We start from the raw sequence: 12,500 nt of genomic DNA, 5'->3' as shown, positions 1-12,500 counted from the left end.
CCTCTGCAGATTCAGAGCTGGGAGTTCCCTCAGACTCATTGCTGCTGTAGTTGGAGTCTGTTCTCCGGCGGCCTGGTTTATCGGTGATCTGGTTTAGACACCAAACCAATAAGTTATTTTCATACAGACCTAATGTATGCAGTGGTTTAAGCCACTGAAATCCAGGCTAGGAAAGCGGCAGTGTTACTTAACTGTCCAACCAAACCAAGATCGGTATATTATTATTATTCAAAATCCCAAGAGATGGCTAATCCAAAAAAAATCTAAACATACAATTAATAATGTTTAGATGCTGTTTTACCCACTTCATATGTATATCCTGTATTCTGGTCAACATATACAGTGGGGCAAAAAAGTATTTAGTCAGCCACCAATTGTGCAAGTTCTCCCACTTAAAAAGATGAGAGAGGCCTGTAAATGTCATCATAGGTACACTTCAACTATGACAGACAAAATGAGAAAAAAAATCCAGAAAATCACATTAAACATTTAAAAAATCCTACAATGTGATTTTCTGGATTTTTTTCTTCTCATTTTGTCTGTCATAGTTGAAGTGTACCTATGATGAAAATGACAGGCCTCTCTCATCTTTTTAAGTGGGGGAACTTGCACAATTGGTGGCTGACTAAAAATACTTTTTTGCCCCACTGTACGTTGGGAAACGTAAGATAAATAGCTTTGAGTGTCAGTATGAGATGGATAACAGCATTCCAACCCCCTGCGTGTGAATAAACATCTATTCTCTAAGGTCTATAATGCTTCATATAACTCATCTTACCACACTGATAGTCATCTCTTCTTTCAGGTCAGCGTGTCTCTCTTTTAGACGTGTGTATTCACTCAGCAGACTCTGGTAGTGGTCACGCTCCTCACGGATATCACTCTCCAGCTGCATACCGACTTTAGTCTGGGCTTTGCTCTCTGGACAAAGGGAACAGAGAAGTGTTCATTAGGCAACAAATGGAAGACAACAGACGGAAAAAATGGAGGAGTAAAATGGACTTGTCCAATTAAAAAAATACTTATATAAAATGCAAAACGTTTTTTTTATATATAATATTTTTTTTACTGTGTGCCATCATGAACATGACCCCTGTACTGTACCTGCGATCTGTTGTCTCTGTTCCTGGATCAACTGATTCATATCCTCTTTCTCCGTTATCAACGAGCGGTTGTTCTCATTCAACTCTGACACCACCTAGTGGCCGGAAGAGGGAACCACATTAGTGGACACTTGTTTCCATGGCTCAGTACAGCATGGTGCTGGCAACATCAGGCTTGGAAGTTACATTCGTAATATAATGTGTCAGTGACCTTGACAGTTTTCTAAGTCGCTTTGGAGAAACGACCGTATTAGCTCTACCTTCTCCGTCTAAGTTAGTAGGTGAATGCAGCAGTTGCGTTACCTTCTCAGTGTCCACCCTGTATGTCCTAGCCTCCTCCTGTATGGCCTCTTTCTCCTCCCTGGTAGTCTCCAATTCCTGACGGAGGAATGACAGCTGTTCCAGGAGGGAGGGTACCCCGTCTGCTTTAACTCTGCTCTCCTCCTCTGCCACGCGCAGTCGCTCCACCTCTCCACCCAGTCTCTCGCTCTCCGCAGCCCGGGACCGCTCCACAGTACGCAACCTCTCACTGAGCTCTCTGTTCTCCTTGTGCTGCAGGAGGGAGGGACACACACACACACTGAGGGTTTACATGTGACAAACAACCAGCATTACCTCATGAAACAATGTCCTGTTTTCAACTGGGGTCAATACTGAAGTAAACAGATATTTCTAAGGAGACAGTGGTGCGTGTCTCGAAAGAGTAAGATTTCCAAAATATTCATTACTCAAAATAAACATGAAACCAGACTGCCTGGTCTCACTTGTTCATTTAGTTGTAGTAGTACTACTATTTGTAGCTTTCAATGCAGGAAGTGCCTACGTCCATACAGGAAGTGCCTACGTCCATACAGGAAGTGCCTACGTCCATACAGGAAGTGCCTACGTCCATACAGGAAGTACCTACGTCCATACAGAAAGTGCCTACGTCCATACAGAAAGTGCCTACGTCCATACAGAAAGTGCCTACGTCCATACAGAAAGTGCCTACGTCCATACAGGAAGTGCCTACGTCCATACAGGAAGTGCCTACGTCCATACAGGAAGTGCCTACGTCCATACAGGAAGTGCCTACGTCCATACAGAAAGTGCCTACGTCCATACAGAAAGTACCTACGTCCATACAGAAAGTACCTCACCTACAGGAAGTGCCTACGTCCATACAGGAAGTGCCTCTGCCATACAGGAAGTGATCTTGTTCTCCCAGGAAGTGCCTACGTCCATACAGAGCTCCATACAGAAAGTGTCCATACAGAAAGTACCTACGTCCATACAGGAAGTGCCACCCATACAGGAAGTGCCTTCCTACAGGAAGTGCCCTCCATACAGGAAGTGCCATACGTCCACACAGGAAGTCTACGTCCATACAGAAAGTGCCACGGCCCATACAGAAAGTACCTACGTCCATACAGAAAGTACCTACACCCATACAGGAAGTGCCTAGCAGCTGGATGGTGGCCATACAGGAAGTGCCTACGTCCATACAGGAAGTGCCTACGTCCATACAGGAAATGCCTATGGCAATACAGAAAGTACCTACGTCCATACAGAAAGTACCTACGTCCATACAGGAAGTGGTGGTTACAGAAAGGTCCATACAGAAAGTTTACGTCCATACAGAAAGTAACGCACCTACAGAAAGGTCTATCCATAAATACACATCACCTGTTCGTCCACTTTCCTCTGCAATTGCATGATCTTGTTCTCCATGCCGACGTTGAGCTTCTTGAAGTGTTCTACAGAGCGAGCCTCCACCCTTAGCTTCCTCAGTTCCCTCCTGGCAGCCATGCGTCTCACACAGCTCTGGAGATATACCACGGCCCTCAGAGAGCGTCTGCACCTCCGCCTGGCCAGCCAGCCTCTCACCCACTTCTGGATGGTGAGAACCTTGTGTTCGTACAGCAGCTGGGGGAAGCAGAGAATGGTGGTTGAGGTGAGTTTTCTTCTTACTGTGTAAAGCACCTGGAAAAGGTCTATATAAATACAAATCACTGTTGTAGACCCGAGTCGTGTTTCAGTGGGTTCTAAACACAAGAAAACGGTCTGAAACAGGGAGGTACTATCTGAACCAATTAAAAATGTTTTCCCCTGCTTTTCGTTTTGATATGTTGTGCCCTGAATGAACCCGACCCCTGAATGGACACGACCCCTGAATAAACCCGACCCCCTGAATGAACCCGACCCCTGAATGAACCCGACCCCTGAATGGACCACGACCCTGAATAAACCCATCCCTGAATGAACACGACCCCTGAATGGACCCGACCCCTGAATGGACCCGACCCCTGAATGGACCCGACCCCTGAATAAACACATCCTCTGAATGAACACGACCCCTGAATGATCGACTGTGTGTAGAGAAGTGTGTTTTGAATTTTGGAGCAGGTCGGGGGTGTGTTGGATACCTTGCGGTAGGTCTGTCTGGCCTGGTAGGCCCGTAGCAGACGCTGCATGGTGATGGATGCAGACCTCTGCTGCTGGTAGCGTCTCCTGGCCACTAACATACGCTGGTTCTTCTGGATGATAACCGCTGCTCTGGTCCTCCTCAGGAACGCTACCAGACTGAGAGAGGAGAGAGAAGAGGAGAGAGACAGAGAGAGAGAGAGACAGAGAGAGAGGTGAGAGAGAGAGAGACAGAGAGAGAATGTGAGAGAGAGAGAGAAGTGAGAGAGAGAGAGACAGAGAGAGAATGTGAGAGAGAGAGAGAAGGTGAGAGAGAGAGAAAGAGAGAATGTGAGAGAGAGAGAGAGACAGAGAGAGGGAGAGAGGAGGGAGAGAGAGAAGAGATGAGAGAGAGAGGTGAGAGAGAGAGAGAGAGAGAGAGACAGAGGTGAGAGAGAGACAGGGAGAGGTGAGAGAGAGAGAGAGAGAGAGACAGACAGACAGAGAGAGAGGTGAGAGAGAGAGAGAAGGTGAGAGAGAGAGAGAAGAGAAGGTGAGAGAGAGAGAAGAGAGAGGAGAGAGAGAGAGAGAGAGGGAGAGAGAGAGAGAGAGAGGGGAGAGAGGGAGAGAGAGAAGAGAGGGGAGAGAGAGGAGAGAGGGGAGAGAGAGAGAGAAGAGAGGGGAGAGAGAGAGAGAAGAGAGGGGAGAGAGAGAGAGGGTGAGAGGAGGGAGAGAGAGAAGAGGGGAGAGAGAGGGTGAGAGAGAAAAGAGGACAGAAAGAAAATAGAGGGTGAAAAAGGGAGAAAGAGAGAGAGCATGAGGCGAGTGAGGTTGAGAGAGACAAGAGAAGAGAGAGAGAGAGGGAGAGAGAGACAAGAGAGGAGAGAGAGAGACAAGAGAGGAGAGAGAGAGACAAGAGAGGAGAGAGAGACAAGAGAGGAGAGAGAGAGACAAGAGAGGAGAGAGAGAGACAAGAGAGAGACAAGAGAGAGAGAGACAAGAGAGGAGAGAGAGAGAGACAAGAGAGGAGAGAGAGAGACAAGAGAGAGAGAGAGAGAGACAAGAGAGGAGAGAGAGAGACAAGAGAGGAGAGAGAGAGAGACAAGAGAGGAGAGAGAGAGACAAGACAAGAGAGGAGAGACAAGAGAGGAGAGCGAGAGAGAGAGAGACAAGAGAGGAGAGAGAGAGAGGTGAGGGGGAGTGAGAGAGTCAGAGATAATACACCTAAAGGCCAGATGTCTGACTCTATTAATGATCAGGCTTCCCACTCTTTAGACACAACTAATTCCAGGACTTTTCAGGTCTACAGATTAGAATGTTCATGACACACATACAGGGTCGTCACTAGGTACCACAGCCACACTCCATGCCTACTTCTACAATCAATCTTCTTAAAATGTGATTTTAAACGTAACCCTACTGCTAACCTTATGCCTAAACTCTACATTTTGTCTTTTTAATGAATTTTTCCAATATAGTCCATTTTGACTATGTGGAAACTAGTGGACACCTACACACAGTGGGAAAAGCAATGTGGGGACAAATTACAGTAAAACAATGATTCGATACTGTACGTACATCGATTGCATTCCCTGTCTTTCCCTCTCTGGAAGGTATATAAATGAATAGTATAGTATAGGTATATGAAACCCTGTGAGGTTGTAGTCTCTCCACTCACCAGCGCGCCTGGTAACCTCGTGTGTTTTTCTGTATGGTGATGGCAGCTTGTCTCATACGGAGATACCTCTTCCTGGTCAGCCAACATCTGATCGTCTTCTGGATACGAACGCACGCCTTCTTCAGTTTATCAGAACGCAGCTTCTCTAGATAGGCCACCTGACCCGCCCTGAAGAAGATCTTGCTCTTTCCAAACTGGTATTTGTCCTGGTCCTTGGAGATAAGAGGGTTGTTGAGCATTTTAGTACACTTATTGTTATTTGACCCTGTTGGTCATCTATGAACATTTGAACATCTTGGCCATGTTCGGATCTAACCTCCTGTTGGTCATCTATTAACATTTGAACATCTTGGCCATGTTCTGTTATAATCTCCACCCGGCACAGCCAGAAGAGGACTGGCCACCCCTCATAGCCTGGTTCCTCTCTAGGTTTCTTCCTAGGTTCTGGCCTTTCTAGGGAGTTTTTCCTTGCCACCGTGCTTCTACACCTGCATTGCTTGCTGTTTGGAGGGGTTTTAGGCTGGGGTTTCTGTACAGCACTTTGAGATATCAGCTGATGTAAGAAGGGCTTTATAAATACATTTGATTTGATTTAACCATTGTTTGTTTGGTATCTATGCTACCTTTCTATCCAGTCTGGATACAAACTGGATGGAAGTAATTGAAGTAGACAGTTTGTGTGTGGAATTATGGCATATATCGGTGCAGGTTCCCATATCGATCGTGGACACAGGTCATAGCTCATTTGGAGAGAGAGGGCTATATGAATCCACTCACCCAGTATGGAAGGAGGTGGAGTAGAGTGAAGGTGTGAGTTTTTGATTGTAATCCGGAGAGAGGGATGTATTGCATAAAGATACGCCTAACCTTTTAAACAGAAATGAAGGAGGATCTAGGGTTGTGGTATGATGGATATGACCAGGTCTTGGTCGACACCCTAGTACGGTTCTGGGTAGAGGAGTTTAGGCCAGTATGGTAAAGCTGTTCACATACCATGGTAAGATATATCCATTTATATATTTTGTACACTCTGTCCCTACTGTGACCCATCTCTCCAAGTCAGGTCAATTCCTGAACCCTAAGGCCTGACCTCTAACCCCTGACACTTCCTACCTGAACCCATTTCTCCAGGACGTTCCTGCAGGTCTGCTTCCTGTCTGAGAGAATGTCCTTCAGTTTCATCAGAACCCGGTACCGGTTAAAGAACTCCTGGTAGGTCCACCTGTCCACAGGTACAGGTGAGGTGAGGAACATATGCTCCCAATTCTGTCGTTACGGGAACAGGCTGTGGGAACACTTTGTGACGTGTGTGTGTGTGTGTGTGTGTGTGTATAGAGAAAGTTGAATGCTTGTGTATATGTTATGTGAGAGTTCCTTTTAGAGCTGGCTAAATCAGCGCCAAAGGGCAGGGTGACGTTGCTGCTGTTGTTGGTGGTGCTGGTGGTGGTGGTGTTGTTGTTGGTGCTGTTGGTGGTGTTGTTGTTGGTGGTGGGGTCAGTTGGTGCTGTTGGTGGTGCTGTTGTTGGTGGTGTTGGTGGTGCTGTTGGTGGTGGGGGTGTTGTTGGTGGTGGTGTGTGTTGTTGTTGTTGTTGTTGTTGTTGTTGTTGGTGGTGCTGTTGGTGGTGTTGTTGGTGGTGTTGTTGGTGGTGTTGTTGTTGGTGCTGTTGGTATTGTTGGTGTTGCTGTACCTGGATGGGAAGCCTGCTGCTGAGATGCGGATGGTTTCCAGGACTCCACAAGCCCGTAACTGCTGTACTGCCCTCATGGGGTCCATCCTATTACAAAGACAACATACATACAGAGCACTCAGAAAGTATTCAGACCCCTTTTCCACATTGTTACGTTACAGCCTTATTCTAAAATTGATTTTTTTTTTTAAGTTCCCCCTAATTAATCTACACACCATACCCCACAATGACGAAGCAAATGTATTAAAACAATTTTTAAATAATTAATATTGCCTCGATGAAAGCTTTGCACACTCTTGGCATTCTCTCAACCAGCTACATGAGGTAGTCACCTGGAATCCTTTTCCAACCGTCTTGAAGGAGTACCCACATATGCTGAGCACTTATTTAACCATGATTCCATGTGTTATTTGATAGTTTTGATGTCTTCACTATTATTCTACAATGTAGAAAATAGTACAAATCAAGAAAAACCCTGGAATGAGTAGGTGTGTTCAAGCTGTTGACTGGTATGTACACTACCGTTCAAAGGTTTGGAGTCACTTAGAAATGTCCTTGTTTTTGAAAGAAAATCACCTTTTTTGTCCATTAAAATAACATCAAATTGATCAGAAATACAGTTGTTCATGCTAATGTTGTAAATGACTATTGTAGCTGGAAACGGCTGATTTTTTAAAAATGGAATACCTACATAGGCGTACAGAGGCCCATTATCAGCAACCATCACTCCTGTGTTCCAATGGCACATTGTGTTTATCCAAGTTTATCATTTTAAAAGGCTAATTGATCATTAGCCTTTTGCAATTATGTTATCACAGCTGAAAACTGTTGTCCTGATTAAAGAAGCAATAAAACTGGCCTTCTTTAAACTAGTTGAGTATCTGGAGCATCAGCATTGGGGGTTCGATTACAGGCTAGAAAAGTGATATTGAGTTGTGTTTGGTTGACAACGCAATCAAATATCAACATTTAAAGGCTATGTATCTTTTGTGTATCTGACTTTAATTCCAGTTTTAATTCCAGACTGGCTTTAATCCCAGTTTTAATTCCAGTCTGACTTTAATTGGAGTCTGACTTTAATTCCAGTTTTAATTCCAGTCTGGCTTTAATTCCAGTTTTGATTCCAGTTTAAAAAAAACAAAATTAATTATTAATATGTTGGATTCACATCTCCATCTGTGCTGTAGACACATCAACTCTCCAGTAGGAGGTGCTGTAGACACATCAACTCTCCAGTAGGAGGTGCTGTAGACACATCAACTCTCCAGTAGGAGGTGCTGTAGACACATCAACTCTCCAGTAGGAGGTGCTGTAGACACATCAACTCTCCAGTAGGAGGTGCTGTAGACACATCAACTCTCCAGTAGGAGGTGCTGTAGACACATCAACTCTCCAGTAGGATAGACACATCAACTCTCCAGTAGGAGGTGCTGTAGACACATCAACTCTCCAGTAGGAGGTGCTGTAGACACATCAACTCTCCAGTAGGAGGTGCTGTAGACACATCAACTCTCCAGTAGGAGGTGCTGTAGCTCAACATCAACTCTCCAGTAGGAGGTGCTGTAGATACATCAACTCTCCAGTAGGAGGTGCTGTAGATACATCAACTCTCCAGTAGGAGGTGCTGCCCAGCCTATTGTTTTTGTTCTGATAGTGGATATAATGTTGAAGATGGTAAATTGTTTCAAAGGTACAAATTCAACATGTTTTATACAAGGTTTTTGTCTGTTGAAAATTGGTTACCATGACATAATCACGTGGTTGAAATTTCATCCTCAAAACGTTGATGACTTTTTTTCAAATCCAATGTATTTTCCACGTAGATTCCATGTCACAATATGTTGAAACAACGTTGTGAATCAACGTATTGGTGACAGATTTTACCCTCTCTTTCACAGGGTGCCACAAAACGATAACTATGTCATATTTATTAGGGAACATCCCTTTTTTTTATTTTTTTTTAAACGTTTTTGAAAACAAAAACAAAAATGAACATTTCTGATTGGACAACTCCAGATAGTCCCTTTCTATTTCATCCTGTTCTTCTCCGTTTGGTGCCTAATGAACATAACCTAAAGGTAAAGGAGTGTGGTGGCAGACTCACATGAATGGGGATTTGAGGTCATTGGGCTTGATGCAGCGTACATAGTGAGGAGTAGTTCCGTTCAGAGTCTCCATCAGCAGATGTAGAGAGTTACGAAACTGAGGAGGGGTGAGACAAAGGGTCAAATCAAATCAAATCAATTTATAAAGCCCTTCATACATCAGCTGATATCTCAAAGTGCTGTACAGAAACCCAGCCTAAAGCCCCAAACAGCAAGCAATGCAGGTGTAGAAGCACGGTGGCTAGGAAAAACTCCCTAGAAAGGCCAAAACCTAGGAAGAAACCTAGAGAGGAACCAGGATATGAGGCTCATCTAAATGTAGCAAAGTACTAGTCATGCTAAAAATATCAGATTTACATTGAGAAGGTTGTAACATGGCAACGCGTGTTTTATAACTTCCAAAGAAATCTGAATCTTAAAAACCACACCATCGGAAGACTGATTTATGTTTAAGCCTTGTTCTGCTAGCTCCCTCTCACCTGCGTTCCAACGGTCTTCTTGTGGTCTCTCTGAGCCTGAACAGGCCGTGTCATCTTACTGCGACTGGTCAGGGAGCCGGCAGGCTTCTCCTCGTCGCTGAACAGCTCCAACAGCAGATCAAACTGGAGGGAAGAGTCAAACACGTCTCAAACAGGAACAGGAAACTGTTGTTGTTGTTTTTTTTAAACGGTTGTTTGTGACCATTTCTTGTATCATCTCGACTGTAATCTTTTGGTTCTTTGTCTGCTAACTGTGACGTTTTTCTTTCGCCAGTGGTTTTGTCACCATATGAAAAGTGCACTAATAAAACGAAGAAGAACGAGGTACCTTTATTCGCCACCAGGGGGCAGTTTCTCCATGACATAAAACGGTCTGTCAAGATCTAAACATAGACTTGTTCCTACAGCTCTGTGCTGGGTGTGTTCTCCAAGTTCAAACATCACGCTAGTTAACCCGAGGGCACTACGATGGTCCTCTACATAAGACTAGTATACAGAAGGTATTTACAGACTGGAAGACGGGAGAAAGGTTGAGTGTTTGACCTGATATGAAAAAAACAAACAAACAAATAAACAAACAAATAAAGAAACAAACCTTGCTTAGTTTGAGCACAATAATCTGCTCTTCATTGACAGTGTCCTTATTCTTCTCCAGGAATCCCTCACACTGGTACTCCACCTAGGGACAAAAAGGGTCGTGCTAAACAGAGGGAACAGCGGGTAGGAAAAACATACACCCATGTCAATTCGTGATAAGAAGATGAAGATAAGATGAGATATTCAACCTGACCCTCATTCTAGAACGGGAGTGGTTTGGTTAGTACTGCTCAAACGAGGAGAGCTATTTCAGTCAGTCAGTCACCTACACCCAACAACCCACATCCTACAGTCAGACAGCAGGCAATGGCCTCCGTCAACGTATACATAAATAGAAGGTCTGACATGACCAGTTTTTGTTTGTTTTTAAATGTACAAGGATGCTTGTGTACCTTGTCTGCAAAGTGGAGGATGATAAAGGCTTTGTTGGACATACGAGGTTTGTCAAAAAGATCACTTTTCTTCAGGAAGGTGTTGTAAAGTTTCTGAGCCCATGTGTCATCAGAGCCTTTGGGCATCTGAGGGAGGGAGGAGAGGAAGGAAGGGGAGAAGTTAGTGAACACATCAGCCTGACTCACATCCTAAATATGTGTGTGTGTACAATGGCTTCAGAAAGTATTCATACCCCTTGACTTATTCCACATTTCGTTGTGTTACAACCTGAATTCAACATGGATTAAATACTCCCCCACCCCTCAACACACAATACCCCGTAATGACATCACAGTACCCTGTAATGACATCACAATACCCTGTAATGACATCACAATACCCCATAACGACAAAGTGAAAAAATTGTTTTTTAAAAAGATTTTTTTGCAAATTGATTGAAAATGAAATACAGAAATCTCATTTACATAAGTATTCATACCCCCTTTGCTATGAGACTCCAAATTGAGCTCAGTTGCATCCAATTTCCATTGATCATCCTTGAGATGTCACTATAACTTGATTAAGAGTCCACCTGTGGACAATTCCATTGTTTGGACATGATTTAGAAAGAAACCACATGTCTATTTAAGGTTCCACTGTGTTTTTTGTTGTTGTGTTTTATTTGGTTGGATTATCTTTATTGGATCCCCATTAGCTGCTGAGAAAGTAGCAGATACTCTTCCTGGGGTTTATTATTGGATCCCCATTAGCTGCTGAGAAAGTAGCAGATACTCTTCCTGGGGTTTATTATTGGATCCCCATTAGCTGTTGAGAAAGTAGCAGATACTCTTCCTGGGGTTTATTATTGGATCCCCATTAGCTGTTGAGAAAGTAGCAGATACTCTTCCTGGGGTTTATTATTGATCCCCATTAGCTGCTGAGAAAGTAGCAGATACTCTTCCTGGGGTTTATTATTGATCCCCATTAGCTGCTGAGAAAGTAGCAGATACTCTTCCTGGGGTTTATTATTGGATCCCCATTAGCTGCTGAGAAAGTAGCAGATACTCTTCCTGGGGTTTATTATTGGATCCCCATTAGCTGCTGAGAAAGTAGCAGATACTCTTCCTGGGGTTCCACACAGAACATGAAACATGACAGAATACAGATCATGTCAGAACAGAAACTAGACGATGAAGAACTGTCTGTAGATCTCTGAGATGTGATGAGGTATATATCTGGGGAAGGGTATAAAACTATTTCTAGAGTGTTGACATTTTTCCCAAAAACACAGTGGTCTGCATCATTGGGAAATGGAAAAAGAAATATGGAGACTCTGCCTTAGAGCTGGCCATCTGACCAAACTAAACAACTGGTCTGGGAGCACCTTGGTCAGGGAGCACCTTGGTCAGGGAGCACCTTGGTCAGGGAGGTGACTAAGAACCCAATGACCACTCTGACAGAACTACAGAGTTCCTTGGCTGAGATGGGAGGACCTGTCAGAAGGACAACAGTCACTACAGCACTTCCCCAATCTTGGCTTTATGGGAGAATGGCCAGACGGAAGCCACTCCTGAGAATGCAAAGAGCTATCACTGGAGAAAACCAGGCACAGCTCATCACCCGTCTAACACCATCCCTACCGTGAAGCATGGTGGTGGCAGCATCATGCTATGGGGATGCTTTTCAGGGACAGCGACTAGGAGACTGGTAAGGATAGAGGGAACAATGAATGGAGCCAAATACAGGCAAATCCTAGATGAGAACCTGCTTTAGAGTGCAGACAACCTTAGATTGGGGGTGAAGATTTACCTTTCAACAGGACAATGACCCCAAGCATACAGCCAAAGCAACGCTGGAATGACTTCAGAACAAGAATGTGAATGTCCTTGAGTGGCCCAGACTTGAATCCCATTAAATCTGTGGAAAGGCTTGAAGATTGCATTTCACCGCCACTCCCCATCTAACTTCAAAGAGAAAATCCCCAAATCCAGATGTGCAAAGATGGTATACATACCCAAGATGACTCAAAGCTATAGTCACTGCCAACTTTGCTTCTACAAAATATTGACTCAGGGGTGTGAATACTTAGAGAAATT

At 44.2% G+C, this 12,500-nt stretch overlaps 1 protein-coding gene across 1 annotated transcript in view; it reads right to left on the bottom strand.

Moving 5' to 3' along the window:
• LOC112218944 (unconventional myosin-Va) overlaps window positions 1–12,500 on the bottom strand; it is a 43,913-nt gene that overhangs the window by 17,923 nt on the left and 13,490 nt on the right. The window contains exons 13-25 of the mRNA XM_042301922.1: window positions 10,425–10,550; window positions 10,031–10,114; window positions 9,436–9,558; window positions 8,956–9,053; window positions 6,852–6,938; window positions 6,277–6,385; window positions 5,164–5,375; window positions 3,509–3,665; window positions 2,769–3,008; window positions 1,407–1,655; window positions 1,105–1,198; window positions 779–921; window positions 1–88 (exon numbers count right to left, since the gene is read on the bottom strand). The exon at window positions 1–88 is cut by the window's left edge and continues 86 nt beyond it. Coding sequence (XP_042157856.1) covers window positions 1–88; window positions 779–921; window positions 1,105–1,198; window positions 1,407–1,655; window positions 2,769–3,008; window positions 3,509–3,665; window positions 5,164–5,375; window positions 6,277–6,385; window positions 6,852–6,938; window positions 8,956–9,053; window positions 9,436–9,558; window positions 10,031–10,114; window positions 10,425–10,550 — 1,810 coding nt within the window. The remainder of the gene's footprint in view (window positions 89–778; window positions 922–1,104; window positions 1,199–1,406; window positions 1,656–2,768; window positions 3,009–3,508; window positions 3,666–5,163; window positions 5,376–6,276; window positions 6,386–6,851; window positions 6,939–8,955; window positions 9,054–9,435; window positions 9,559–10,030; window positions 10,115–10,424; window positions 10,551–12,500) is intronic.

This window comes from Oncorhynchus tshawytscha, linkage group LG19 (assembly GCF_018296145.1).
Source record: "Oncorhynchus tshawytscha isolate Ot180627B linkage group LG19, Otsh_v2.0, whole genome shotgun sequence".
NCBI classification, from domain to species: domain Eukaryota; kingdom Metazoa; phylum Chordata; class Actinopteri; order Salmoniformes; family Salmonidae; genus Oncorhynchus; species Oncorhynchus tshawytscha.
The sequence above is the reverse complement of the archived record's forward strand: the minus strand, read 5'-3'. Positions and strand labels throughout refer to the sequence as shown.